The 27,782-nt window shown below is 33.5% G+C and overlaps 1 protein-coding gene across 1 annotated transcript in view; it reads right to left on the bottom strand.

Annotated features, from left to right (window-relative positions):
* The window catches only part of LOC127181485 (collagen alpha-1(IX) chain), a 42,383-nt gene extending 14,601 nt beyond the window's left edge, over positions 1–27,782 (bottom strand). The window contains exons 1-16 of the mRNA XM_051136252.1: positions 27,654–27,782; positions 21,735–21,817; positions 16,761–16,832; positions 14,759–14,888; positions 9,508–9,904; positions 7,294–7,374; positions 6,241–6,258; positions 5,629–5,721; positions 5,188–5,223; positions 4,104–4,175; positions 3,895–3,939; positions 2,134–2,169; positions 1,915–1,938; positions 1,759–1,812; positions 1,317–1,388; positions 317–358 (exon numbers count right to left, since the gene is read on the bottom strand). Coding sequence (XP_050992209.1) covers positions 317–358; positions 1,317–1,388; positions 1,759–1,812; positions 1,915–1,938; positions 2,134–2,169; positions 3,895–3,939; positions 4,104–4,175; positions 5,188–5,223; positions 5,629–5,721; positions 6,241–6,258; positions 7,294–7,374; positions 9,508–9,904; positions 14,759–14,888; positions 16,761–16,832; positions 21,735–21,817; positions 27,654–27,679 — 1,281 coding nt within the window. The 5' untranslated portion in view covers positions 27,680–27,782. The remainder of the gene's footprint in view (positions 1–316; positions 359–1,316; positions 1,389–1,758; positions 1,813–1,914; positions 1,939–2,133; positions 2,170–3,894; positions 3,940–4,103; positions 4,176–5,187; positions 5,224–5,628; positions 5,722–6,240; positions 6,259–7,293; positions 7,375–9,507; positions 9,905–14,758; positions 14,889–16,760; positions 16,833–21,734; positions 21,818–27,653) is intronic.

Below are 27,782 nucleotides of genomic sequence, written 5' to 3' on the forward strand. Positions count from 1 at the left end.
TTATTCACACATTAAATGAAAAGTGATTCTTGAGATTTAAGAATCAATATCGTTTCATCAAAATGGCAATCTAGAATTATATATTTTCATCCCAGCCCTACAAAGTCTAGAACAGATATAGTACATGCTGACATTTTCCAAGTTCTATATGTCGCATAATGTATCTTTTTTGTTTTAAGATCTAGGTTTTTGCCAGAACTTATTGGAATACATATATATATTTTATTTTAGTACTGAAAATGTCTTGAATGCAGATGTGCAGGTTCTGTGTGTCCTTGTGAAACATGCATATTATTAAAATCTAACAAGCACTCACAGTCTCCCCACTTCCCTCAGGGTTCCCAGCACCTTGTGGTCCCTACAGACAGCAGAATGACAGCAGCATAGTTTAGATTCAGACACACACTCAAGCAAAGCCCCTTTTAAAAGCCTCAAACGTTACAGCGTTCAGAACAGATCTGTATAAAAGCTCTACATTAGTTGTAAACCCTCTGAAAGCCAACAGAAGTCACCTGACCTGGTTAAAGTAAGGTTTAACAGAAGGGACAAAAACACTCAAAAAGTCTTAGAATGTATAAAAAGTGTACAAAAGGTGGTAAACTTGAATGTGTAAGAGAAAGTCTATAGCAAACCTGAAGCCAAAATTTCCTTCAAGGCTTTCTTTTTGTCTATATTTTTTAGTGTTTGTTAACTTGTATGCTAATGTACTAACTAAAGGTTAGTATATTAAATTTAATCTATCTAATACAAATTTGTACAATATTTTTTTAAATTGTTCAAGATTTTCATTTTACCTTGCTTTACAGATTTTATTTTTAGTGTTGGAAGCAGCCTACTAAAATTAGTAAGAGATTACTACTTAAAACTGATATTTGTCAGGAAGCATGCTGAAATGTGTTCAAAATGTCACACAACGTATTAACAACTTATCTTAATATCTCATGGGGCAAAAAATAGAAAAAAAGCAAAGTCAATAAGTTAATTGTTTAAAATGCAATTTAGTTCAGCTTAAACAACCATTTCTGTAATTTACTGTTCATCTATATTAAATTACATTGTGTTTCCACTTGTCTATATTTCTACATTAAAATTAGACATTCTCCATCAGACACCCCCCCCTTCCTTTTTTTTTTTTTTTTTTCAAATCACACCCCATATATGCATGTATATGTATCCTATACATGTATAGGTACACATTTTGTTGTAAATAAAAGCTGTAAAATATGTGGGCTAAACTGAATTAAGCCTATTACAGTTGTCGTGTCTTGTAAGTTAGTAAGAAAGCATTTGAAATATGTCAATGGCAGAAGTCTTACAGGTACTCCTGGAGGTCCTGGTGGGCCTGGAGGTCCTGGGAGGCCAATTCCCCCTCTTGGTCCAGGAGGACCCTGGAAAATTTAATACCATAAAGAACACTTAAATTCAGGCAACAGAAGCAATCAACATAGCTATGACAACAAGAGTTACATTAAATGTGAAAAACTCTAAATAATGCCAAGTTTACACTGCAGAAGTTGCACTGAAACTCTTCTGAAGTGGCATTTAGGTGACTGTTTAGGGCTGATCATAAATACATTTACAAAGCAATGATAAATATATACTTTGATACTTCTGAGGTGGTTCAGAGCAGGCATGATTTAGTCTGACTTTCATGGAGCATTACATTTTCTGAGCAGGCACAGTGCAGCCTTATAACACTCTTATAACTAATACATATTGTGTATTATTGCATTGTGGCACTTAGAAATGAATTCTGACCTCTGGTCCGATGTTTCCCTCATCTCCTGGAGTACCAGGCTTGCCTGGGGGTCCCTGCATTAGTATAAAATAATGTTAAACAGTGTAAAATGTATAAAGGTAAAATTAAAAGCTGAGAGTGAGACACATCACAAGAAGACCAGTTTTTTCACATACTGGAGGTCCAACAGTCTCTGGTCCCTAAAAAAAGAAAATAGCAAAGTCAAATCTTCAAAATGAATAATTTGTTTTAGAACGCATTATAAGGTCATCTTTTGCAATTAAATACAATCAGAAAGACAAGAAAACAATGATAAGACCACACAATGTCAACAGAACACAAACACATCTAGCACTGAAGGATTTGATTATTTTTCAAAGGTAGAAAAGACTCACAGCGGGTCCAGCAGGTCCAGGGAAACCAGGGAGACCCTACAAACCCAACAAAAACAGATTTTAGCATAATGATATTAACCCACAGTCCCACCTGTATTTCACAATTTTTTTTTAATGACCAAAATGACTAATTTTGTGTTGATAATTTCCAGAATTGTATGGAAAATTTGAATGTGTGTGTGTGTTTTTTTAATTATTAATTAATTTATCATGTAATTACATATATAGGGCTCAACACAAAAAACACAGACAAAATCATGGAATCCAGTCATGAAAATGGAATCTACTGTATAGCGTGAAACAAATTTGGGATGAATAAATCAAAAGTAGATGCGCGGTTTTGTTTACTACACAAATATTGAAGTGTGCGTGATGTTTGCTGTGATTTCAGCCTCTGCCAGCTCAATATATGAGTACTTGAACACATAAACAATCTCTAGAACTGCTCTGAGAGTCACTTCCTGAGCATTTTTTGTTTCTTTTGAGAAAATTATCATCATAAATGTCTTCTCAGAAACCTGTCAAAACAAAAGTTCAGTTTAACTTGAAGAAACTGTGACAGAAATACATTACTTAATGTAATGATAGTACCACTACTACTACTAATAAAGTGATTATTAAACAAATAATTACCAGGTAAATTATTTACCTTAATGTATTTACCAAAAAAAGTACAAACACAAGTATTAAAATAATAATAATAAATAATACATGTTTAATGTTTTAATGTTTTTAATCAGTTATTAAAATACACAGAGTTGGATACAAATAAAACTGAATTTAAGAAAAAAATTCCATTGGGCCTTAATAATGTTTTAAGAAATTGCTGTTAAATTGTGATAGTTTCATAATTTTAATTAATTAGACATGCTTTTTGATTCATATTTTTTAATTTAACAATTAAAACACAGCCTATAAAAATTCAATCAAAGGATTTTTCAAAAATTTTCAAAGGAGCCTTATGTATAATAGTCATACAAGACAGAAAAAAAATCTGAAAGCTTGTTGATTCTAAACAAATTTTAGCATACAACTTTCAAACATTTTTTTTTTCTTCTTCTTCTTTATTTTCTCCTAACTGTTTATGTTCACTTAGGACATAAACAAATATGTTTGAGCAAATATTTGCCAAGACTGGCATTTTGACATAACTTGTATAGTGTACCACAATGAGTTATTTTTATTTGATGCATTTCAGCCATATATTTACACAACTGCGTTTTGGGGACCTGAAAATGCAAACTTTGGGAAACAGGTTTCAAAGTTTTTGAAAACGATACAGTTATAATCTCGTATAAACAAAAAGGCGAATCAATGTGCATGTGTTCAGTCTGTAGGAATGTACTCAGACAGGTAGTGTGTTTTTTTTTTTATAAAGTGACATCGCCAACTACTGGCCTGGCATGAATAATACAGCATTTTCAGTCATTTTCATGGATCTGTGTGAACAGGGATTGCTTTGACAACATTGTTGTCTATACAAAATGCAAAGAAAAGACTTTGCCATTTTTAGTACATCACTAAATGTACCCAGATGTGTCAATAACTTGAAGTAGTAGTGTATTTTTTTTATTATTTAGCGGCAAATTATAGAAAGAATAATAAAAAAGCTGCTTTTTTTAAAAACAGCACTGTGTTCTGCAATTGCAGAATCACGAAAACTGGAGGGACCGAGCTCAGTATTCAGTTACTAGGTTTAACTTCTTCAAAACATAAATTCAAGCTGAAAATTAAGGAAAGGGGTCTAATAAGATCTCTTACTCTTTCTCCAACTGGTCCTCGTGGTCCCATGGGGCCCATCGGTCCCTACACACATACAAAAAGAATCAATTACTACCATAGTGACTCATTTAGCACAATGAAATACAACCGTTTGTGCGAAACTGAAGTGCAAATTTGTAAAATATTGATTGTATCGTTGGTTTAGGTTGTGTTATTAAGATGTAAAGGCAATCTGTCTCAGTACTAACCATTGGTCCCGGGGACCCCTGCAGTCCCCTCTGTCCTGGCAGTCCAATCTCTCCTCTCTCTCCTTTACTGCCCTACAACACACACAGAAAGACAAAAACAGCTTTATCATCATTCAGCATCGACTGCAGCCGTTGCTAAGATACGGCGGGTCTAAGCTAATGTAATTAGCCATGCTGGACTCCTCTGTACATCCGTCCTCATCTGATAGGAGTCAGATCTGAGCAGTGTTTGACCTATTTATGACACACCAGATGATGGTGCAATTTAACCACACTTTTCCTTAATAGATATTGACAGGAAGCTGGATTGATTAGGTGTGTTTCAGATCTGGCAACCTGTAAATGCATTTTCTGATTAGACGTTAGAATACAAAACTTTTTATGGATATAAAGTTCAAGTTAAATAATGGAATATTCAATCTTACTCAATAAACTTTAAGTTTTCATTTTAGTCTAATGAAATTAATATACTACAATGCACTGCCCTGGGATGTTGTTCAAATCTAGTTCTCAGAACTCTATTTTTTTTTTAAACTCAAACAAAGTGTACAATGGGGCTAAAGGCACCCTGGAGTAAAAGGTGCCTTTGAAATTATTTCCCTCTAAACCATTAGATGGCACAAAAACATGGCGTAGTATTGTCCAAAACATTCGCTTTTTTTTTTATATAAACATATTTTAATGACAATGTATTTATGGGACAAAAATCAATTCTTTTATTTTTAAAATAAGCAGTACAAACTTTGCTAAATTGGTTATTCTGAATACATAGTAACTTAGCCATTATTAAAAAAAATATTACAGTATAAAGTTATTATATTAGTTTTGTGTCTTACAAACTATTTATTTCTAGTGGTTTGTTTTTTAATAGTATAGATTATTATCTCACTTTCATAATCTTTGTATTTTACAAATTATACATTTTATGATGTTTCCTTTTTTTTAAGTGTAAATTTATATATCCGATATCTTATATATCCAAACTAGTGTGAATCCTGTTGAGCATGACCTCCTGCTAAGTTTTAGAACAATATCTTCTTGAAGACATTGTTGACAAGATGTTCTTCCAATTTTTCACACTTACCGTAGCTCCAGGAGTGCCTGGGGTGCCAGGAATACCCTGAAAAACAGAAAAGGAAACTTTGTGTTAAAAAACAATGAGTAAGTCAGTGAGACAGAACAGAGGTGTTGACACAAGAAAATCTCTAATGAGCAGCTCCTGCCTCCCTGAACAAGAGAATAAATCCCTAATGAGCTGCCCGAGACGAAAGAAGACCAAAGCAGAAGCGTTTCATTAGCTTGTGTTGAAGACTGAGCTGCTGAAGTCTAAGGAACAGCTCTGATGGAGGTTCACATGTGACTTTTAGTACAAGAAAAACTCAGGACCATAAAATATGACAATTCAAAAGAGCATGTTAGAAAGTATTGTACCAACTGAGAATCATTTTGATTTGAAGATCAGTATGAAAATCCAATTGATATGACGGTATATTAATCAAATTTTTGAATGAGCAGAAAGACTTGCATCTCTTCCGTCTCTGCCAGGTTCTCCTTGGGCCCCACGAGGCCCCTCGGGACCCTCAGGACCGGGGGGACCAGGGATTGGCTTGGGATCCGGCTATAATGGATTGAAGGAGTAAAAGAAGAAAAACAATGAGTAAAAGTAAACATGAATCTTTTAGAATTTTTGGCTTTAGCTAAATATAATCAATGTTTTTCACTGAATGCCAAAATCAATAACTGGAAGGGCTGCAAATAATCTCTCCCTCCCAAGGACCTTAACAAATTACTTTAACACAATAAAGAATAAAATATAAATCATTAGTTCTCTGCTGCCAGCTTCTCTTTATTAGCTTCATCTTCAAGCGAGCCAAAGAACAAAACCTTTAGAAAGTAACTCAGATGGTTAAGTAAAATTCTCAGGAAATTTCGTAGTAAACATTATTTACTTTGTGGCGTTAATAACCTCTACCATATAAATGCATAAAAGCTGTTCCAGGTCATGTTTTGTTGATTGCAGTAAGTATAGCAGGTAGCAATGTGTCAATTCAGCAACAAAGCATTGTAGTAGATTATTTGCTAAAAATAATAATTGATTAAAAAAAAAGAAAAACTAAGTAAAAAAAAAATCAAATACCTCAGCATTGGCATACATCTGAAGAAGCAAGAGAGAGAGAGAGAATTAAGATTATTGCAGTTAGTGAAAATGAAATCCCTTCACCAAAAAGAGAAAGCACACCTGTAGATGGCGCCACAACATGCGGCCTACGATAGCGCCCCGCCGGCCAACTCATCAAAAAACAAAGCAAATGCGTGAATGTTGACATTAACGCCAACCGCTCAGCGGCAAAGTGAAATGTTACGAGGTCTTCTGAGGCAACTAGCTTTTCCAGACTGCCATAGCAATAATCTATCAATATTTTAAGGCCACACCTCGGTTATGCAGCACATGAATTAGAGTGAGAGTACACTCTTAAAAATAAAGGTGCTTCACGATGCCATAGAAGATTCTTTTTTGTTTAAATGGTTCCATAGAGAATCTTTAACATCAGGTTCTTAAGATTATAAAAAGGAAACCAAAAAATGGTTCTTCTATGGCATCGCTGTGAAGAACCTTTTAAAGCACCTTTATTTTTAAGAGTGTAATACTGTTGATTATTTATTCAGAACTGTGACTAAAGTCTTAAGTCTTATACATTTGTATTTATGTTTACTGCTAAAAACCAAAGTAGAGTTTTCTGGGTGAGTTTCTTTTTTTTTGTTGAACAAACAAACAGCTTTTGGTAGCCATCAACTTCCACAGTATGAAAAAAATACGATGGAAGTCAATGGCTAGGATCAACTGTATTGGTTGCTGACATTCTTCAGAATATATTCTTTTGTGTTTAACAGAAGAAAGTAAGTCATACAGGTTTGGAACAACTTGAGGGTGAGTAACAATATCAGTTTTCATTTTTGGGTGAACTATCCCTTTAAACCAGCCTAAGGTTGTTTGATGATCTTAGCTGGCAAGGTTTAATAGTTTAGAGGCGTTTTCAGTGCTTGCTGATAGGGGGAACACGACCAACAAACAACTTTTCATTCTATCAGCATATTTTTCCATATTTAAGTGGTGGAACATAACAAACAGAGACTATGATTGGTCAGTTTCTCATTTATGGCAAAACAGGAGGTGATAAAGTGTAGTTACCTCAGACAGAGGAAGTTCAGTACAGCTCTCTCTCTGAGCTCTCTTTGGGTCACAGTGAATCAGCATCCACTGCAACTCAAACTGGAAAAGCACAAAACAATCAGGTTATTTCTTTATTTGTCTATTTAAATGTATCCCACACTACAAGCCTTTTATGGTTTACATCTATCAGATTTAAGTTTTCAGTTTTAGTTCACTGTAAGTTGTGATTGGCAGCACTATCAGACTTATTTTTATCTGTCCTTTGGACAGGCAGTGACAAGGTGCTGAGGTCCAGCAATCTGGCAGTTACATTGACTGATGGTAACACATATCAGATAGTGAGACAGTTACACAAACTGACAGTCACATTTATCACAGGTAGCGACTGTAACCGGATGTGATGGATTTGATAGGTGCAGGTGACAGTAACATTCATCAAATACAGTAGAGGTCCACTGCAAAACCTAAGCAAAAAATAAAACCTAGTCAAAACACAAAAGAATTTGCCCTTCCAAAACTTCACTTTTAGAAAGAATTAATCCTTTCAAAACTTAAAAAACTTAGAAAAAAAGTAACATTTCTAAAGAACGCATTAACCCTTTAAAAAAAAAATAATAACAATAAATCAATCCTTCCAAAATTACAATCTTAGAAAGAATGAATCCTTCCAAAACTTCAATCTACGAAATATTTTAACCCTCACAAAACTTTAATCTTAAAATTAATTCTTAAAAACTTTCAAAAAAATTATTAAACCCTCTAAAACAAGAAAGAAAGAATTAACCCTCCCAGAATTTCAATCTTAAAATTAATTCTTCTAAAACTTTAGTCTTAAAAAGAATTAAGCCTTCCAAAGAAATTTACCCTTCCAATATTTCAATCTTAGAATTAACCCTCCCAAAACTTCAATATTAGAACATATGAACCCTTCCAAAGAATGAACCCTTCCAAAATTTCAACCTTCGAATTAACCATTCCACAACTTCAATCTTAGAACAAACTAACACTTTCAAAAAAGTGAAATTTCAATCTTAGAATTAACCTTTCCAAAATTTCAGTCATAGAAAGTATGAACCCTTCCAAAGAATGAACCCCTGTCAAAATTTCCATCTTAGAATTAACCCTCCCCAAAATTCAATCTTAGAACAAAACATTTTCAAAGAATTAACCCTTCCAAAATTTAAATCTTAGAAAGAATGGACCCTTCCAAAGAATTAACCCTTCCAAAATTTCCATCTTAGAATGAACCCTCCCAAAACTTCAATCCTAAAGATAACACTTAACACAAAAAAACAATTAACCCTTCCAAAATTTCAATCTTAGAAAGAAATAACCTTTCCAAAACTTTATTCTTAGAAAGTATGAACCCTTCCAAAGAACTAACCCTTCCAAAATTTACATTTTGTGGAATAAACCCTCCCAAAACTTCAATTGTAAAAAATAACACCTTCAAAGAAAGAATTAACCCTTCCAAAATTTCAGTCTCAGAACCAAAACTGTGATGTTAGAATTGACCATTCAAAAACTTAAATCTTAGAAAAAACTAACACTTTCAAAGAAAGAATTAACCCTTCCAACATTCAATCTTAGAAAAAAATGAACCTTCCAAAGTATTAACCATTCCAAAATTTAAATCTTAGAATTAATCTTTCCAAAACTTCAGTCTTAGAAAAAAAAAAAACATTCATAGAAAGAATTAACCCTTCCAAAGAAAGAGTTAACCCTTCCAAAACTTTAATCTTAGTTATAGGAACACTCCACTTCTTTTTTGAAAATAGGCTCATTTTCCAACTGCCCTATAGGTAAACAGTCTGAGATGCTATCGGTCTAATCGGATTCAATGATTTAGCTATGCAGACCCGGAGATCGGCTGAATGGATTCTAAAACGGTAAAACTCAACTGTTTAACTCTAGGGGAGTTGGACAATGCTCAAAAAAAGTGGAGTGTTCCTTTAAAGTAATAACCTAAACTTGAAAGGCATATTTTATGTCTGAACAATGTTTTGTGGGCAAATAAATAAATAAATACCCAATGCAATTAATTTTGCTTAGTACTGTTCAAATTAGTGAATTAACAGTAGAAAAACAAGGAACTGTGGTCAGATGTCCATATGGCCATATGTCAGAAAAAATGAATTTACCTGTCCTGCCAACTGTTCATTACATTGAAATATACAATTTTTTAGTGCACCTTTAAGGGTAAATATTCAAGATTGAACTGGTGACTCTCACCACTACAGAGGTGTTGGGATCTGAATCCAGCCTTCCGATCAGAGTGTCACCTTCCGTGTTGACGTAGCCTTTCCTCTTGATGGGTTTCTGGTCCACCGGGTGACAGTCCACATACAGCGTCACCAGCTCCTTCTCCACACCAACCATCACTTTGTGCCATTTAGTGTTGAAGAGGACAGAAAGGCCTGGGAAGGTCACGGTCTGCTCGTCTCCTTCCATAGTGGTGAGGAAGAACTCCAGGGCCTGCTGGTCTCCATTCAGACGCATACCTGCCTGCTTCAAACCATCCTCATCTACCACCTGCCAGATATTCCACACCTTGTTGACGGTGTTCTTGATCATGCGGAAGGTGGTCATGAAGGAGTACTCATCCGGGAAGCCTCTTGGAAAGTTCAGCCTGGTGGGCAACAAATATGGATATATGTTGAATATATGTCTTATTTTTCACAAATTGAAAGCAGCAATCAAGATCTATGCTAGATACTGTTCGTTATCTATCTGTTACACAAAAATAATGTGTACTGCTAAACTAAATATAATATGAACTAAACTGAATGTTAAATATTTACTGTTATTTAAAAAAAAAAAAGTCATTTTAAAGTAACAAATATATATTTTAATATATATGAATAATGAATATATGAAGAGTTGAGATGCAAAACCAGCTAAATCCATCTGACGTCTTTCTTTAAAAAATGCATTTTTATCAGGCTCAGATGTATAGGTTTCTATGTAAGTATGTAATTTAACAGATATATGCTGCTAAATTACAGTTGTATACTGTAAATGACAAAACGGCATTTTGCTGTTAATTTCAAAAACAGTAGCACACTGTATTTTTACAGTAAGATGCTGGCAACCACAGCTGCCAGTAGATTACCGTTTTTTTTACAGGGAAATTTTTTACAGTGTACCAGTACTTCTGATTGGGTTGAGGCTGGTATTTTAGCGAGTTTGAAGTAAAAGTATTTGATGGACGTATAATATGTCAAGAGCATTCACTCAGTATCATCTCATTTTTGACCGAGATGGCTTTTAGCTGGTTTTGCATCTGAACTCTTCATATTTAGAAGTTTTAAATATGTTTTATTTTTATAATAAAATATATATTTTATATTATTTTTATATATTGAGTTAAGATGTGAAAGCAAGTGGTTTTAGTTAAAATAAAATAAAACATGATGTGAAGAAAATAAACGAGGTGTGAAATAGAAGATAAAGAGAAAATTAAATGAAATGGTACATTTGTGTTAAGAAATTTTTAGTGATGAAAAACAAGATTCTGAAACCTGTTTTACATATTTAAATAAATAAAAAAAAAAATAAATATATATATATATATATATATATATATATATATATATATCTAAATGGATATTGTTATGGTCTGTGGGCAGGTGGTTTTATTGAAAAATAAAATAAAATAAAATAAAATAAACAAATTTAAAGAAATGGTACATTTGTATTGATTTTAAAGTCTTAAATATATATTTTAATTTATATGAATATGGAGTTAAGATATGAGACCAAGTGGTTAAAATAAAATAAAATAAAATAAAATAAAATAAAATAAAATAAAAAAATAAAATAAAATAAAATAAAGAAATGGCACATCTGTGTTGAGAAAATTCTATTTATTGTAAAGTTTTAAATATATTTTTGAATTTCTATGAATACTCAGTTAAGATGTAAGAGCAAGTGGTTTTAATAATATAAAATTTACAAATGTTTTCAATATGTATAAAATATGTATTTTAATTTAAATAAACACTGAGTTATGGACTGTGGGTGGGTGGTTTTAGTGAAACAAACCTAAACTAAAGTAAACAAAATAAAACAAAACAAAACAAAATAAAAAAATAAAACAAAACAAAATAAAACAAAATAAAACAAAATAAAATAAAATAAAATAAAATAAAATAAAATAAAATAAATGGCACATTTGTGTTAAGAAAATTCTATTGATTGTAAAGTTTTAAATATATTTTTACATTTAAATATATTTTAAGTTATTTTATTTTTTAATTATATTTTATTTAACTTTATTTTTCAATTATAAAGTTATTTATATTTTAATTTAAATAAACTGAGTTATGGTCTGTGGCTGGGTGGGTTTAGTGAAACTAAACTAAACTAAACTAAACTAAACTAAACTAAAAAACTAAAATAAAAAAGGAGTGCAATAAGAGATAAAACTAGTAGCAAAAACTAATAGCAGGTAAAATTGTGGAGCGTTTCCCAAGAGTTTTCTTGAGAGTTTTCATTTCTCACAAATGCAGTGTAAAAGCTTATTAAACAGAAAGTACTTCTGCAAATTCGTAATGAAGTTGCATTCTTGTCACGTATGTCTATTTATAAAGGGATCTGTTAGTGCTAAGAATAGTAATTCCCCTCTATTATTGTCTGATCATCAAGGGAACAGGCCTGCATTATACACACACAGCAGCTTGGCTTCAAGTTGATCTGAGATAAAATTATGAATGCCAAACAGATCAGAGCCAAGTGCACTTTCATCTTCAAAGCCTGTGTGTTTTCTGTTAGTTATTTCAAAGGGACGGTGCTGGCTTTCATTGCACTATGTTAAAGAATCAGAGGCCGGGCCGCAGGCAGAGACCGAACGCCACGGCATCTGAGAATCAATTACCTTGTCCGGTTTTACACGCATCCTCTCCGGCCTTGACCCGTGTGGCGTTTTAACGGGCAGAGGCGCTCTGCGGGAGATGTTCCTACAAATGAAGCTACAGCGGCCTTTAACCAGCTTGTAAATGGATCAAGGCAAGGCCATAAATACAGAGTTTCCTGTTGGCTAGTAAAATAAATGAGGGCCGCAGATTGGAATAATCTCCATTAAGAAATCACTTTCTCCCCTTCCATTTCCAAGTCATGCTTCCCCAAATATTAGCACTTCAAAGACTCAGAGACCCATTTCATAATTTGCTGGGTAGTGTCAGTTACGTGACAGTTTCCTTTTGTTACAGCACAGTTTTTGGACTGTATTAATGGAGATTAGCATTATCCAAACGCTCAGGACGAGTCTTACATTAATGCTTTACAAAGCTGCATCCCCAGTGTTGCATTAAAACACCTAGGGGTGCCCGGGCCACAAACTAACGCCGGGTTAGTTGTAACACGCCTGGTTTAAACATTTCTACACACGCTAGCATAACCAAATTTACAGTGTTTACTAGTTGCCATAGCAACACTATACAGAGGAAAAAAGTGCGCCAATATTCAAAAGCCTTTTAAAGATATCGCTGAATATTTATTTTTCCATAGTAAAAGTAAATTTCTGGCTGAAGTAAATTTTTAATCTCAGTTTTCAGTATTCGTTTAAAATGAGACAAATCTGCTATTATTTTAATCTCCAATCTGTTGTTTATCAGTTCAGATAGTTTATTAATGCTTAGCAAACCAGCACTAACCATTTTTAAATTCCAGTCGCGCTGATGGGGAACTTTGTAACACGGTGTTACAATGTGCCCCGCTATTATTAAACTATGCTATTCTATGACATTAGCCATGTAATTTTTACTATTTACTTTAATGGATTGAAACCACAAGAAACAGGTGAATAAAGACTGACAATCGATGTTTAATGTTGAGAGAGATTATTATTTCAAGCAATGTAAAGCATTCGTTTATGTGTCTCGTGTTCTATGAGAGCTGTGTTTGGAGGGAGGGGAGTGTTTTTGTGAATGTCTAAATGTGTTTCATCAATTTGCGCACATTGTTTTCAACTATACTAGCTGTGTTTTGCGATCAGGGCCGTCCCAGGCACGGTTGCAATGTGTCCATTGTGAAACCCAAAAAATTAGATGATTTTAATTTTAAGTTAATAATTTTATTTTATTGACAACATTTTTTAGTTTGTTGTGTATATTCTTTTCATAAGATCAGATAACATTTTAAGCTGTCATATGGTTATGTTACAACACATGTTACAATGTACCCCACCTACAGGGCATGTTGTTATTTTTCACTTCCTTTCTTTTGAGGTAAATAACGAAAAACGTACACACTGTAATTATGAAACAAAGCTGCATATTTGTACTAGACTGAAACTGACGTGGATAAAAAAAAAAAATACTCTGAACCCCACGTAGATTTACACAAACTGAGAGATTCAAAAAGTGTTAGGTTGTGCCCTGCGCTCCCCTATTTTTGTTTAACCTAACCACCTATATATCACCTGATTCAGATGAAACAACTTTTCACTGGAGAAAGCAATATTACAGATAGAAGACTAGTCTTTTAACTTGAAACAATGGTTTGACATTAAAAATGTATGAATGATGGATTTGTTTCTCTGCAAACATGCAGCTTTTTGGATCACAAGTATGGGAGTTGTTTGGATTACTTGTGAACTATTGTGATGTTTTTATCAACTGTTTGGATTCTCATTCTGACAGCAACCATTCACTTATTTATTTTTCAGCAAATTATCACTGTTGGGTGAACTACTTCTTTAAAAGTATATTATTTCAATAATAAATATTGTTTTTACAAGTATTTTTCATAAGGGTATAGCTGATATTTACCAGTTGCCCCTTTAAAGTCTATTATAAAATGTACACTCTTTGAAGCACAAAAACCATTTTTTTTCCCCTGAGTGCATGTTAAAGCTCTTTTCAGTTAGCTTTGGAGACTGTTAAAGTGTCTTTTTGTTCCTCAAATGAAAAAATTTTTACCAGGCCAGAGAAATTTAAAGGAGAAAAACTTTACAACCAAGCTGAAACGTAACTATTTGTGTGTCAGGGTTGTCTGGGTATGCAGCGGTTTGCTTGAGCGGATCTGCATGGGTTCAGACAAGTCCGTTTTTGCATTATTAGAAGCTGTTCTGAGCCTGATAACACCTGTCTCTGACCTGTAATAATGTAACACCTGAAAAGATCACGTATGTCAACAAGGTTATGCGTACGTGTGTGGATATGTGACATTTCAAGCTTTAGTTCATGTAGTGCACTGATGCATACAAGATGTTGTACACTGTCAGAAAAAAAGGTACAGTTCTGTCGCTGGAGGTACAAATATGTACTTTTAAAGTACTAATATGTACTTTTAAGTTACTAATATGTACTGTTTAGGGGTAGGTAAGGTACAAAAATGTACCTTTTCACTTTTGTACCTTAGGGTACCATCCCAGCGACAGAACTGTACCTTTTTTTTCTGAGAGTGTATATGTGTTTATATCATATAAACATAACTAAACTAAAGCACTTATTAAACCATGTATGGTCAGGTCTATTGTTACCTGGTTGGGATCTGGAAATTGGCCTCTCGGTCGAGTCTGTACGCCACCTGGAGAGGTGTGGACCCTTCTACCTTTCTGACGCCTCTCATGGGGATGACATCCAACTGAAACTGTGTGATCAAATCAAACCCTGCAACACAAACACACACTTCAAATAGACAAAAATCCTGAGGCAATAATAATGGAATTTCTGTTACAATTTAGAATCAAATCTGATCAAATTTAAATTTTTGGTCATTCTTTTGTGCATATAAAGTCTTTTTTTCCCCCTGATATGAACTTTTGGATGAACTGCCTGTCAGTGTCATTTTCTAAGATAGACAGTTAAGACTGTCCAAATCTGAAACAAATGTTTGCTGTTTAGACAGAGAAAAACAAACAAACAAACAAACAAAAACCTGAATCAAAATTATTTTAAAATGTCAAAATGTCTGAATTTGCAGTCATATAGACTAAAACCTAATAATTTCTGGAACAAACCTAAACCAAACCAACCAAACAAAAAAATGTCAAAATCTTAAAGCCTAAAACTGAATCATTTCTGGGGGAAAAAAAGCCTTGAATCAAAATTAACTAAAAATGTCATAATATCTGACACTCTTAGAGCCTAAAACCTAATTAATTTTGGTTTAAAACCAAACCAAAACAACCAAACAAAAAATGTCAAAATATTCTTGGGAAAAAGCCAAACTAATTAAAAAAACTTCAATCAAAATTACTTAATGTCAACATTTTTGCAGACAGTCATAATGCCTAAAACTTAATTTCTGGAAAGCAAAAAAACAAAACAAAACTTAAAGCCAAACAAACAAACAAACAAACCAAAAATGTTTCAAAAAATTTTTAAAAAATATCTTTAATATAAAATTACTTGTATATTGTGCATTAAAGAAAAAAAAAAAAAAAAAAAGAGTGTGTTATTTTAGTACAGCTGAAATATTTTAATTTCAGTGATACATAAAATAATTGAAATTATAGTTTATTTTGTGAATTAGATTTTGTTATTATATTATCATTTTAATTTTTGTTACATTTTTACTAATTTTGTTGTGTGTTTTTGTTATTTTTATTAGGTAATTATATAGTTTTATCTATATAGTTGATTATATAGTTTTATATAGTTTCTTAAGCCCTAAAATTGAAGATTTTCAAAAATAAATACATAAATTAAAAATAAAATTAAAATAAAAGTGTGACTAAATGTAAAAAAAATAATCAGCAGTTGTCTACCCATTACAATGCATTTTACAATAAATCTCATTTGCTCCGGATTACATCCAAATTATAACAGAAATTCTATTAGCACTTGTGAGAAATTCATGCTATAAATCATTAAAAGCAACATTTAAAAACATGCATGTCTCTCTTACATCTGTTTACTCCAGTAATTGCATTTGAACTTGCTTACTCCCCGTTTCCAGTCGGTGCACAGAGCAGCACATGTTTGTGATTTGAGGTTGCACCCTCCGCATTATTTGTTAAAAGCGAAGGAGTCACAACCAATTAAGATCTTGCTGAGCTAGAAGTGTTTCCACTGCAGAAATTGGCCAGCCAGCGACCAAAGTTTTATTTGCCTCATTTGAGATCTAAAGATGTCTTAAAACAGGCGACTATCAGCTTCAGCATCTTTACCTAATAAAACAAACAGCTTCGTGCCACTGCATGTCCTGCATACAGAAAACTACTTAAGACTATTTATAGGTAAACAATGCCTGAACAAAGAGTGTTTTAATGAGAATGCATAAAGGACAGCTGTTAAATATTCATACTAACGGTCATGAAAACCACTCTAGCGTGCAGATATTTTTTTTTAGACAACTAAGAGGGTTCAATTTTGGATATGTGTACTGCATATATATATATATATATATATATATATATGCAATTATATATCATGCAATTATATATCATGCAATTTGTATAAAAATGCAATCCTCAAAGTCATGCACAAATATGATGAAAACAGTTCACAGCATGTTTTTCCACAGAGCCTCGATTTTACCTGGAAGGTCATCTTGTCCATTCTTCATGGTTGGGCACACCGAGTCGCCATCTAATCTGTTCAAATCCAGCTCTGAAAAATTCATAAGCGACATGAGTGTCATTTCAGGCCTGTCTGCAGTGACATATCACCAGAGAATACACTCAGATTGTTAAAAACATGACATTCATTCAGCTCATAACAGCAGGCAAATTGTACCACAAACACATATCTTTTACAACATAATAATAATAAATAACGTCAATTTTTTATAGTCAAATGAATTAGTAAAATATCTGAAATGTGTTATATTTATTTTTTAACCATGAAATTATTTCTAATATTATATTTGAATTATAATTAAATTATATATATTTTCTAAATATTTTATTTGTATTATAATTAAATTGCATATACCTCAAATTATTTTTCAAATATTAAATTATAAAATATTTATGTAAAAGCATAAGATAATGTCCGGCATACTTAGAATAGAGATGGCATACAGCAAATTAGATGTTTTTAATTACTACAAGGAAAACTATTAGGTTAAAAAAAAAAAAACAGACTTAAAAATATGAAATAAATATTTACATGCCTTAGTGAAATATAAATATAAATAAAATACATAACCACTTTTCAAATTTATTTGCATTTATTTTTTTGCATTTTTTATTTGCTATTCAGCACACTCAATCTATATGATTTTCTTATCAAAAGAGGGAGTCATAATCAGCCCCAGCATCATTTTAAGGCCATATGTGCATGGTTGAGCATAGGATGTGATAAATGCATTGCAATTACACTGAGGAAGTATTTTCTGGATTTATGGATGTACTGTAAGTGTACATGTGTGGGCCTGCAGGACAGCTTTCAAAAGGTCAGACTGACAGATATAGTCATCTGTGCTCATTTGTATTAATCTAATGTAAGTGCACGACAGGAAAACAAATGTGACACTCCATCTATCACAAGGACAGTTTCCTCCCATGAACATTAGATCCTATGATGGAGAACATCAGCTCTTATTCCTCCATTTGAAACCCTGATACACTCAAAAATAACATCAGTCTTTAGCTATTGTTTTTGCACTGTTTTTCATATATGCGTTAATGACGTGATGCTTAAATTTTCTGTCCAATTGCATTTTTTCAGTCAAAAATTTGATAAAATGCATAAAGAAGATGCCACATATACGATTTTAACTTTTCAAAAAAGATTAGTTATTTGTATTTTTTCTGTTATTCAATATCATGTGGTGTGACCGTCCGGCTATAACCGTTGCAAAAATTGCAAAGCATATGTATTTGTGTTTCCATCATAATATACAAACAAACTTTGTCCTGTGATTTCCATTTTATGAAATATCAGGTGATGCGACCATCAAGAAACGACCATTTTGGGACTTTTATGTTGAAATCCATTTAAAGGTAGGACTTTGCATTATATACCAATTTGTCAATGACCCATAGAAGCATCAAGCAGGTTTGTAACTCTCTTTCAAATTTGGAAAAAAATAACCTTTTTATCGGCTGGTATGTAGTTACCACATTTTGATATCATGTGATATGACCTCAAAAAAAGACAAAATAAAAAAAAAAAACAATGAATATTAAGTTATTTTTACAAGTATTTATATTTATTACAAATTTCATAGTGACCTTTTGTGGGAAGCTAGCTTGTTTTGTTTAGATGGCCAGTTCTGTGTTGAATTTAAAAAAATATCATGTGGTGCGACCACTGCAGAGTGTTTTCCATTATAGATACATGTCCCAGATTGGCAGTTTTTGTGCTTTATTTAATTAATGGTTTATACACATGAAATACTTTATTTTAGTACCATTTGGAATAGATTTTTATGCAATTTGGGTCATTTCAGATGGTTTATATTTAATCTTTGTACAATGAGAAAAAAATTATATTAGATATTTATTAATAACTATTTTAATCTATTTTACCAGATTCCACTGGTGCTCACAAATTAATGCTCACCATAGGCAACACGTTAATTCTGACCGTGCAAACTACAGTACAAACTCAAACTAAAGTACAAACTCAAGATGTCATTTTCTACTGTAAGAAAGATATTAATGCTGTCATCTCAGAATCTGAGCCGGCAACCTCCCGCTACTCTAAATTGACCCTTTGCAAAGTGATAATTTAGTTGTATTTTTGTAATTTATTTGTCTATACAGTTTTTATTAGGTTTTAATTTTTAATTTTAGTTCATTTGTTTTTTGTTATTTTTGTACTTTAATGTGAATAAATAAAAAAATTAGAAATGTTGCCCTAAAATACATAAAACACATATAGTGAGTAATTTTTGTTTTATGGTTTTAGATTTAGTTAATGATAATAACCCTGATTTAAGATGTGTACATATCTGTTTAATGTGGTTCCACTGTTCTGTAACCTAAAAAAAGATGCTTTTAAAAAAATAAATACTAAGAATAAATCATGCCTGTTCAAAATGCTTCAGAATAGCTCAAATTTGGCTAAAACATAACATATACACTGCCCTCTAAAAGTTTGGAAACACCCCTGGCAAAGTGTGGTTTTGGACGATATCAGCATAAATACTTATCATTTTTTGGTGCAAATACATTAAAGTAACTTGACATTATCATTGATGACCAGCAATAATAATTTTCAGTTTGATTACATAATAATGGCAATATATACACGTCAAAGTCAGACATGCCCATTTGTCAGCTGTGATGCCTGGTTACTGGTTTAAACTTGGCCCAGGTTTTTAAAAGATTTTTAGGTCAGTACACCTTAATAGCTTCAACAATTGATTGCCAGTTAAGTTTAGAATACAATGAATTTAGGCCCAGATTATGCAGAGCTGTAATAACAGCTAAATTTCATTTTTTTTCTGTTTAAACTGTTTATGTTATAAAATATGTTTTTGTATTTTGTGTTGTCCCTTATCAGTTCAAAATCATCACAAATTAAAAAGGATTTATGCCAATATTGTCCAAAACCCCAATTTTCTAGGGCGTTTCCAAACTTTTGGAGGCCAGCATATGGTATTCTTTTAAGTACCTTACTAATAGTGTAAATTGTGGTATTCATACAGTACTACAGTATATTTCAAAAGAACCACGATATTTCCATTTCCACAGCGGTTTTTGTAAAACTTTACACGAGTCTGTGTCTGAGTCAAAAGAGGCCAAAACTGCAGTGCTGGAAATCATGAAATAAACCACCGGGGGAAGGTTGAGGGGCTTGATCTGCTGACGCAGCACTTTACACAGGTACAGTATGAACAGACGCACTGACATCTGGAACTTTTTGAAAGCCTGAAATAAACAGGCACAAGCGAGAGGTACGGGAGTAAAAAAAAAGGCATTCTCCTGTGTTTTTACAATGCTGTTTATCCGGGCGCAGAGCCGTGTGAGAGCACTTTAAACCCTCATATCCTCTTGTGTCATTTTAAAACCACCCATTAGCGCAAATGAGGGGCTAAGCCAAGACTGAAGCAACAACGCTGGTGCAGTCGCATACACATGCTTGTAGACATGTGCAGTGATTTGATGTGGACCACACACTAATGTCAAAACAAAACAACTGTAACGGTCACATGATAGATGGGGCTTAAATCAATGGAAGCTGGTTAAGTGCTGCACTGTTATCGCTAGTTGTTACATTTGACTGATTTATCCAAATATATCAGAATTTGTGGTACTATTTTTAACTAAAAAGAAAGTATATTTGTCAACATTCAGGCTTTTTAAACACTCTTTTGTGAGTGTTGTACTGTATGTACACTGTGAAAAATAAAAAACACAATTTGTTGAGTCATCTTAAAATAATTTGTTCCCCTGCTGCCTTAAAATTTTAAGTTCAGTCAACTCAAATAAGTTTAGTCAACTTGAAATGTTAAGTTGTACTAAGTAACAACTTAAATATTTGTGTTTGCTAAACTTAACAGATGGGTAAGTAACCCAGCTGCCTTAAAATTTTAAGTTGAACCAACTCAAATATCTAAGTTGTCACTTAGTATAATTTAACATTTCAAGCTGAATATTTTTTTTTTTAATTTGACTGAACTTAAAATTTTAAAGCAGCCAGGTAACAAATTATTTTAAGTTGACTCAACATATTGTTTTTTTACAGAATAGTTAAAGCAATAGTTTTGCTGAAAAAAACAGCTGAAAATGTAATCACTCTCAAGCCATCCAAGATATAGATGAGTTTGTTTCTTTATCTGAACAGATATGGAGAAATTCAGCATTACATCACTTGCTCAGCAATGGATTCTCTGCAGTGAATGGGTGCCGTCAGAATGAGAGTCCAAACAGCTGATAAAAACATCACAATAGTCCACACCACTCCAGTCCATCAGTTAATGTCTTGTGTAGCAAAAAGCTGCGTGTTTGTGATAAATCCATTATTAAGACATTTTAAGACATTATGTTTCTGGCTAATATATGAGTTCTCTATCCATAATATTGCTTTCTCCAGTAATAGTCTTAATAATCTAAATCAGGAGAGAAATGCACAGATCAAGCACTGTTTACAAGTCTAAACAAATATGTAGGTGGATTTTGACTTCAGAGGACAACAACGGATGGACTGTAATTATGGATTATGGACTGTGATGGATTTGTTTCTTATACACACGCATGTTTTCACTTCACAAGAAATTAATTGACTGGAGTGGTGTGGATTACTTGTGTATTGTGATGTTTTTATCAGCTGTTTGGACTCTCATTTTGACGGCACCCATTCACTGCAGAGGATCCATTGGTGAGCAAGTGATGTGATGCAAATCTGTTCTGACTCTGAAACTCATCTACAAGTCTTGGTGGGCTTGATATCTTATATCCATTTGACATGCATTGTTTCCTGACAAACAACTAAAAAAACTGACTAAAAAAAAAAAAAAAAGAAAGTCAAAAGCATTATGGAATAAATTGCATTACAATTGTAGCACTAGTTGAATTCTCTAAAACACATTAAACATTAGTCTTTTGAGGAGATACGTACGAGCGAGAGCTGGTGCACAGAGCACTATGAAGACAATCATACGTGTTAAACATCCTGCCAACGTCCGTCGCCAGACCCGACTCCTGCCAGAGACAGAGACAGATGCCATTTAGACTCACAAAACATCATTATCATGCAAAACTTACACATGTAGCCAAATATTCAACAACGAGGAAGAAGTAATGCAAAAGATTAACTTGTAAAACTATTATTCTGAATATTGGTGAGAAGGTTTGACTCTGAGTTACGTGCTTCTGAATCAAAACTGTTCAGATGCACACTACACTCTTAAAAATAAAGGTTTTTTATTAGTATCAGCGGTTCTGTGAAGAACCTTGAACATCCATGAAACCTTTCAAATGAAGAAAAGGTTTTTATAGTCCAAAAAGGTTCTTTAGATTTTTTAAATGTTCTTCAAAATGGTTCTTTTAAGAACTGTTCACGGAAAGGTTCTTTGGGGAACCAAAAATGGTTCTTCTATGGCATCATTGCAAAAACACCTGTTGGAACCTTTATTTTTAAGAGTATACTGCATAAAAGTTTGGGTTAAGTCAAATTGTTCTTCTCTTTAAGAAATAAAACCTTTTTATATTGAGCAAGGACGCATTAAATTGATCAAAAGTGACATAAAAAATATTGAAATGATGAAGAAAACATAAATGCGGTCCTTTTCAGCATTCTAAAAATCAAAGAATCCTGAAATGTTATCATGGGTTCCAAAAAAAAAAAAAAAATTAAGCTGTTTCCAACAATGATGATGATAATAAAAAATATTTCCTGAGCAGCAAATTAGCATATTAGAATGATTTCTAAAGGATCATGTGATGATGAAGACTGGACAAAATGACGCTGAAAATTCAGCTTTGCATCACAGGAATAAACTACATTTTAAAATATATTCCAGTAGGAAACAGCTATTTTAAATTGTAATAATATTATTTCAAAATGTTAGTCTTTTTCCTGTATTTTTAATCTAATAAATGGAACCATGGTGACCATAAGAAACATACCAACTTCAAACTTTTAAACTTTTTGTATACTATAACAGCACTGAAAAGCACATTATTAAAGTCAGTCACACACAGACCCTCAAGAAACCCCAGCAGCTCCTCACTGGAACAGAGCCATGCTGAGAAAGAGATAGAGACACTGAGCTTTTGATCAGACCCTGAGCCACCTGTCCACTCTAGCATCCCTCTGTGTGTGTATGTGTGTATGTATGTGTGTGTTGTTTTAAATTGGCTAGAGAGGCACAGGAAGGTGACAGGAAGATACTGTGCTGGAGTAATGATGAATGAGTCATTCTCTTGGGTCAGAGGTACTGACACACAACATGTATCATCTATGCACAGCATCGTACACACACACACACACACACACCTAACCCTGTCATTCCATCCATCCAGGACACATGCAGAGTCATTCCACTCACTATGAGCATGTTAAGGCAGCAGTAGGCAAATATTATGCATAAAATGCCCTGCCTGACAGATATCGGAACAAGATGCCCTGAGAATTCACAGCAGTCTCTGTGACAGCACTAGATTCTCTGCATGACACAAATGAATCGGCCTACGCATGTGTTGGTCGATCAAAAAACTTGGCAAGCTCTCTGCCTGTCAGTCATTGTGTGAGTTTGCTGACACTGATTCATTAAAAATATCAGCCTCAAAAGAATGATTGAGACACCAGAGCTTGTCTGATGAAATCTCATGAATGTGGTTAAGCGCATGTCAAGACCTGAATAACAACTTTGAGTCTATAATAACTTAAATTTCAGTCTGTTTCTCACACAAAGCTGACTTACTGTGTTAACTGTGCCTCTTACAGGTTTGGAACGACATGACATACTGTTCAAAAAATTGGGGTAATAAGCAGTAAAAACAGTAATATAATAAAATATAATTTATTTCTGTGATGCAAAGTTGAACTTTCAGCTTCAATTTTCATCATTACTCCAGTCTTCAGTGTCACATGATCCTTCAGAATCATTCTAATATGCTGATTTGCTGCTCAACAAACATTTCTTATCAAACTTATGCTGCTTAATATTTTTTGTGGAAACCATGATACATTTTTTCAGGATTATCTGCTTAATAAAAAGATCAAAAGAACAGCATTTGAGACAGAAATCTTTTGTAACACTTTAAATGGGTCCTATTATGCTCTTTTACAAAGTCTTGATTTTGTTTTGGGGGTGTACTAGAACATGTTTTCATGCTTGGTGGTTTGAAAAACGCATTATTTTTTAACACAATTTACATTATTACCAGACATTTCTCCCAGCCTGACACATAAGGCTCGATTAGTTCTGGGTTTAATGAAGGCCCGCCTTCCGAAAAACGAACTGTGTTGTGATTGGTTAGCTGTCCCACTACGTTGCGACTGGCACACAGCTTAGACGATGTTTCAGTACTGCCACGCCCCTTGTCAAAGAAGCAAGTTCCGTGTAACGTTACAACTGTTAACAAAAACTAGATTTCTGTGGGCGGGACTTAATTTAAAGATATTCTAATGGACCGCGTTGTAACATCATTGCATGTGGAAAACAAACGCTGTAGTCCAAAGGAGCTGTTCGTTGTAGTTCTTGAAATAGGATTTTTTAAAACTGAAATATCTCCTTTTGGAGTGGACTTTGAGATTTGTAACTTTGTAGATCTTTTTTATGCCCAAAGATACAGACCACACATTGATTAAAGTTCAAAAAGTGAAAAAGCATAATAGCACCCCTTTAAATGTCTTTACTGTCAGTTCTGATCAGTTTGTTGCATCCTTGCTGAATAGAAGTATTAATTTCTCTAAACAAAGAATATAAAATCTTACCCTAAACTTTTGAATGGCATATAATGCTTTTAGATTTTATATAATGCAACTCACATAAACCCTGTTAGGACTGTCAAAACAATCCTCTCTCTCGGTTTAATCTCACTCCCTTGACAAATGGTTTTGCTTTGCATGCAATTGTTCTATTATACAAAAATAACAGCTTGTATTTTTCATTTGCAGCTGTTGAGGGAGAAGCGTGTGTAAAGATGACAGAATAATGAAACAGAAGGATGGGAGCACAATACAGATAATTACACAACTTCAGATCTGTGATTTTTCACAGCCATCGAGAAAAATAAAAGAGAGAATGTGCATATGAAGAGAAAGAATCTACTAAAATGTAAAAATAAAGAGTTGTGTGTGTGTGTCTGTGTGTGTCACACATATGGCAGTGGCCCCCGAGCTGTGGTGACTTTGGCGTGCGAGCCAGAATCCCTGGCAGCTTTCCTGAACACTCACAGTGTCTTAATTAAAGTATTCCCAAGTATTCCCTTTCTTTATATGACAGTTATGGCCATCAAATCTGATTGTTATAGAAATTAAAATTATGAACATATTTTGGAGAGAGAAAAAAAAAAAAAACTAAACAAAACATCAACACTAAAATCAATGTGAGCATTATTGAAAACTCTCTGTTTTATACACTAGAGGGTGAAGCTCAGATTAGGCTGCGTTATCTAAATCTTGGATTTGGTCGTGCTGACACACTCGTAATCCATGCGGGGAGGAATATCTCCTCCCACTCACAGCCGTCATCAGGCACAGACGTATGAGGGAACGCTCCGGAAATCACAAGCTGCTGATTAATCATAGAATAAGCGATTTGTGACCAACAACAGCATGAAAATACAAAAACTGAGTAGGAACTCTGAATGATTTATATAACATCTGACTCATTCATCACGCTGTTAAAAAACGGATATGGTAGGGGTTTCAATTTTGAATTTTCACTCAGAATTAGCTAGTACGTTTGTGACATTTATACGCTTTGTTTTATCCTTATATGCTTGTGTTTGGAAGCCCGTCAGATAATTACAGAGAAACATGCAGAGTAAATGACCAGTAACAAAACAGATGATAATATTTTCAGAAATAATATAATATTATTATACTTGTCCAAAAGTCCATTAACAAAGAAACATGGTAGTGTTTACACACACCATGCAGAATTTGCAAAATGTTATTTATTTTACCAAAATAATGGGATCATATAAAATGCATGTTATTATTTATTTAGTACTGACCTAAGTAAGATATTTCACATCAAAGATGTTTACACTTGATTCTTAATACTGTGTTGTTACCTGAATGATCCACAGCTGTGTTTTTTTGTTTAGTGATAGTTGCCCATGAGTCCCTTGTTTGTCCTGAACAGTTAAACTGACTGCTGTTCTTCAGAAAAATCCTTCAGGTCCCACAAATTATTTGTTTTTTCAGCATTTGTGTGTATTTGAACCCTTTCCAACAATGACTGTGTGATTTTGAGATCTATCTTTTCACACTAAGGACAACTGAGGGACTCATATGCAACTATTACAGAAAGTTGAAACACTCACTGATGCTCCAGAAGGAAAAATGGTGCATTAAGAGCTGGGGGTGAAAACTTTCGAACAGAATAAAGTGAAAATCTGTACTTTTTTCTTATTTTGCCTAAATATGATTTTATTTTTTTTATTTGGTACTGCCCTTCAGAAGCTACAGAAGATACTTACATGTTTCCCAGAGGACAAAATAAATTAAATTTACCATAATCTTTAAATTCAAAAAGTTGGCTCTTAATGCATCATAATGCATGGCTCTTAATACATAATTTTTCCTTCTGGAGCATTAGCGAGCATTTGAACCTTCTGTAATAGTTGTATTTGAGTCCTTCAGTTGTGCTCAATGTGAAATGTGATTTCAATGTGAAATCATACAGTTCAAGCAAACAGTAAGTGTTCAGGACAAACAAGGGACTCATGAACAACTATCACTAAGCAAAAAAAAAACAGCTGTGGATCATTCAGGTAACAACACAGTATTAAGAATCAAGTGTATGCAAACTTTTGAACAGGGTCATTTTTATAAATTCAACTATTATTTTCTTATGTGGACTATATACTGAGTGAATGCTCTCAACACATATTATACATCCATCAAATACTTTTTCTTCAAACTCGCTAAAATACCAGCCTCAGCCCAATCAGAAGTACCGGTACTTACATAGAAACCTATACATCTGAGCCTGATAAAAATGCATTTTTTAAAGAAAGACGTCAGATGGATTTAGCTGGTTTTGCATCTGAACTCTTCATATGTAAACATCTTTAAGGTGAAATATCTCATCCAGGTCAGTACTAAATAAAAAATAACATGTATTTTGTATGATCCCTCTTATTTTGATAAAATAATTCATATTTTGCAGATTCAGAAAGGTGTATGTAAACTTTTGACATCAACTTTATTTGTACCGTATAAATATGGTTTTATAATTTAAGTGGTATACCGTATATTAAAGTTCTGTGCAAGGTTCCCAAACCTTTTGACCAAATAATAGCTAACATGTGGCCTCACGTGTTAAACTTTTTCATATTGCAATCAAACACACTGAAATATGGGGAGTATCATCAAATTTGTGTCGGGAGGTGTGATTTCCCTGCTAGACAACTGCTGTTTTCCTGAGCAAACCAACTGCCGTCTTTCATCCAGATGCTGAGGGAAGTTCCTCCTCAACTTTCTTCTAAACTATAATTACAAGGCGCTTAGAAGAAAAGGATATTAAATGAAAAGGCTGTGATGGTGGAAGTATTTTATCTTTACTGCACAAACACAGGAAAACCTGCCTTGGAAACTCAGATGAAACTCCAAAAAACAACAAAAAATGCAGTTAAGGCTCAATTTAGGTGTATTACACACCTAATGCACTAAAAAGGGTGAAGTTGTTTTAAATTCTGTGCCAAATGATGTTCCTTGCTGTTTTAAAAACACTCTAGAAGCTCAACAAAGGGTCAAAGCAACTTATCAACGAGAAATATTCCCCAAAATAGCCACAACAAGGTGTTTTAAATTATTTTCCATGTATTTCATGAGGGTCACCAGTGTTTGAGATCTTACCTGCTCATGCTGAGGTGAGGAGCCATGTTTCTGTCCCTCAGTGGGGATGTGAGAATCTGAATGGATGCAGAAGTTTTGTCCTTTGGCCCAGAGATGCGTAGTCCCCCTCCAGTCTGTCCTCAGCGGTGC

Source organism: Labeo rohita, chromosome 19 (assembly GCF_022985175.1).
Source record: "Labeo rohita strain BAU-BD-2019 chromosome 19, IGBB_LRoh.1.0, whole genome shotgun sequence".
Taxonomy (NCBI): Eukaryota; Metazoa; Chordata; class Actinopteri; order Cypriniformes; family Cyprinidae; genus Labeo; species Labeo rohita.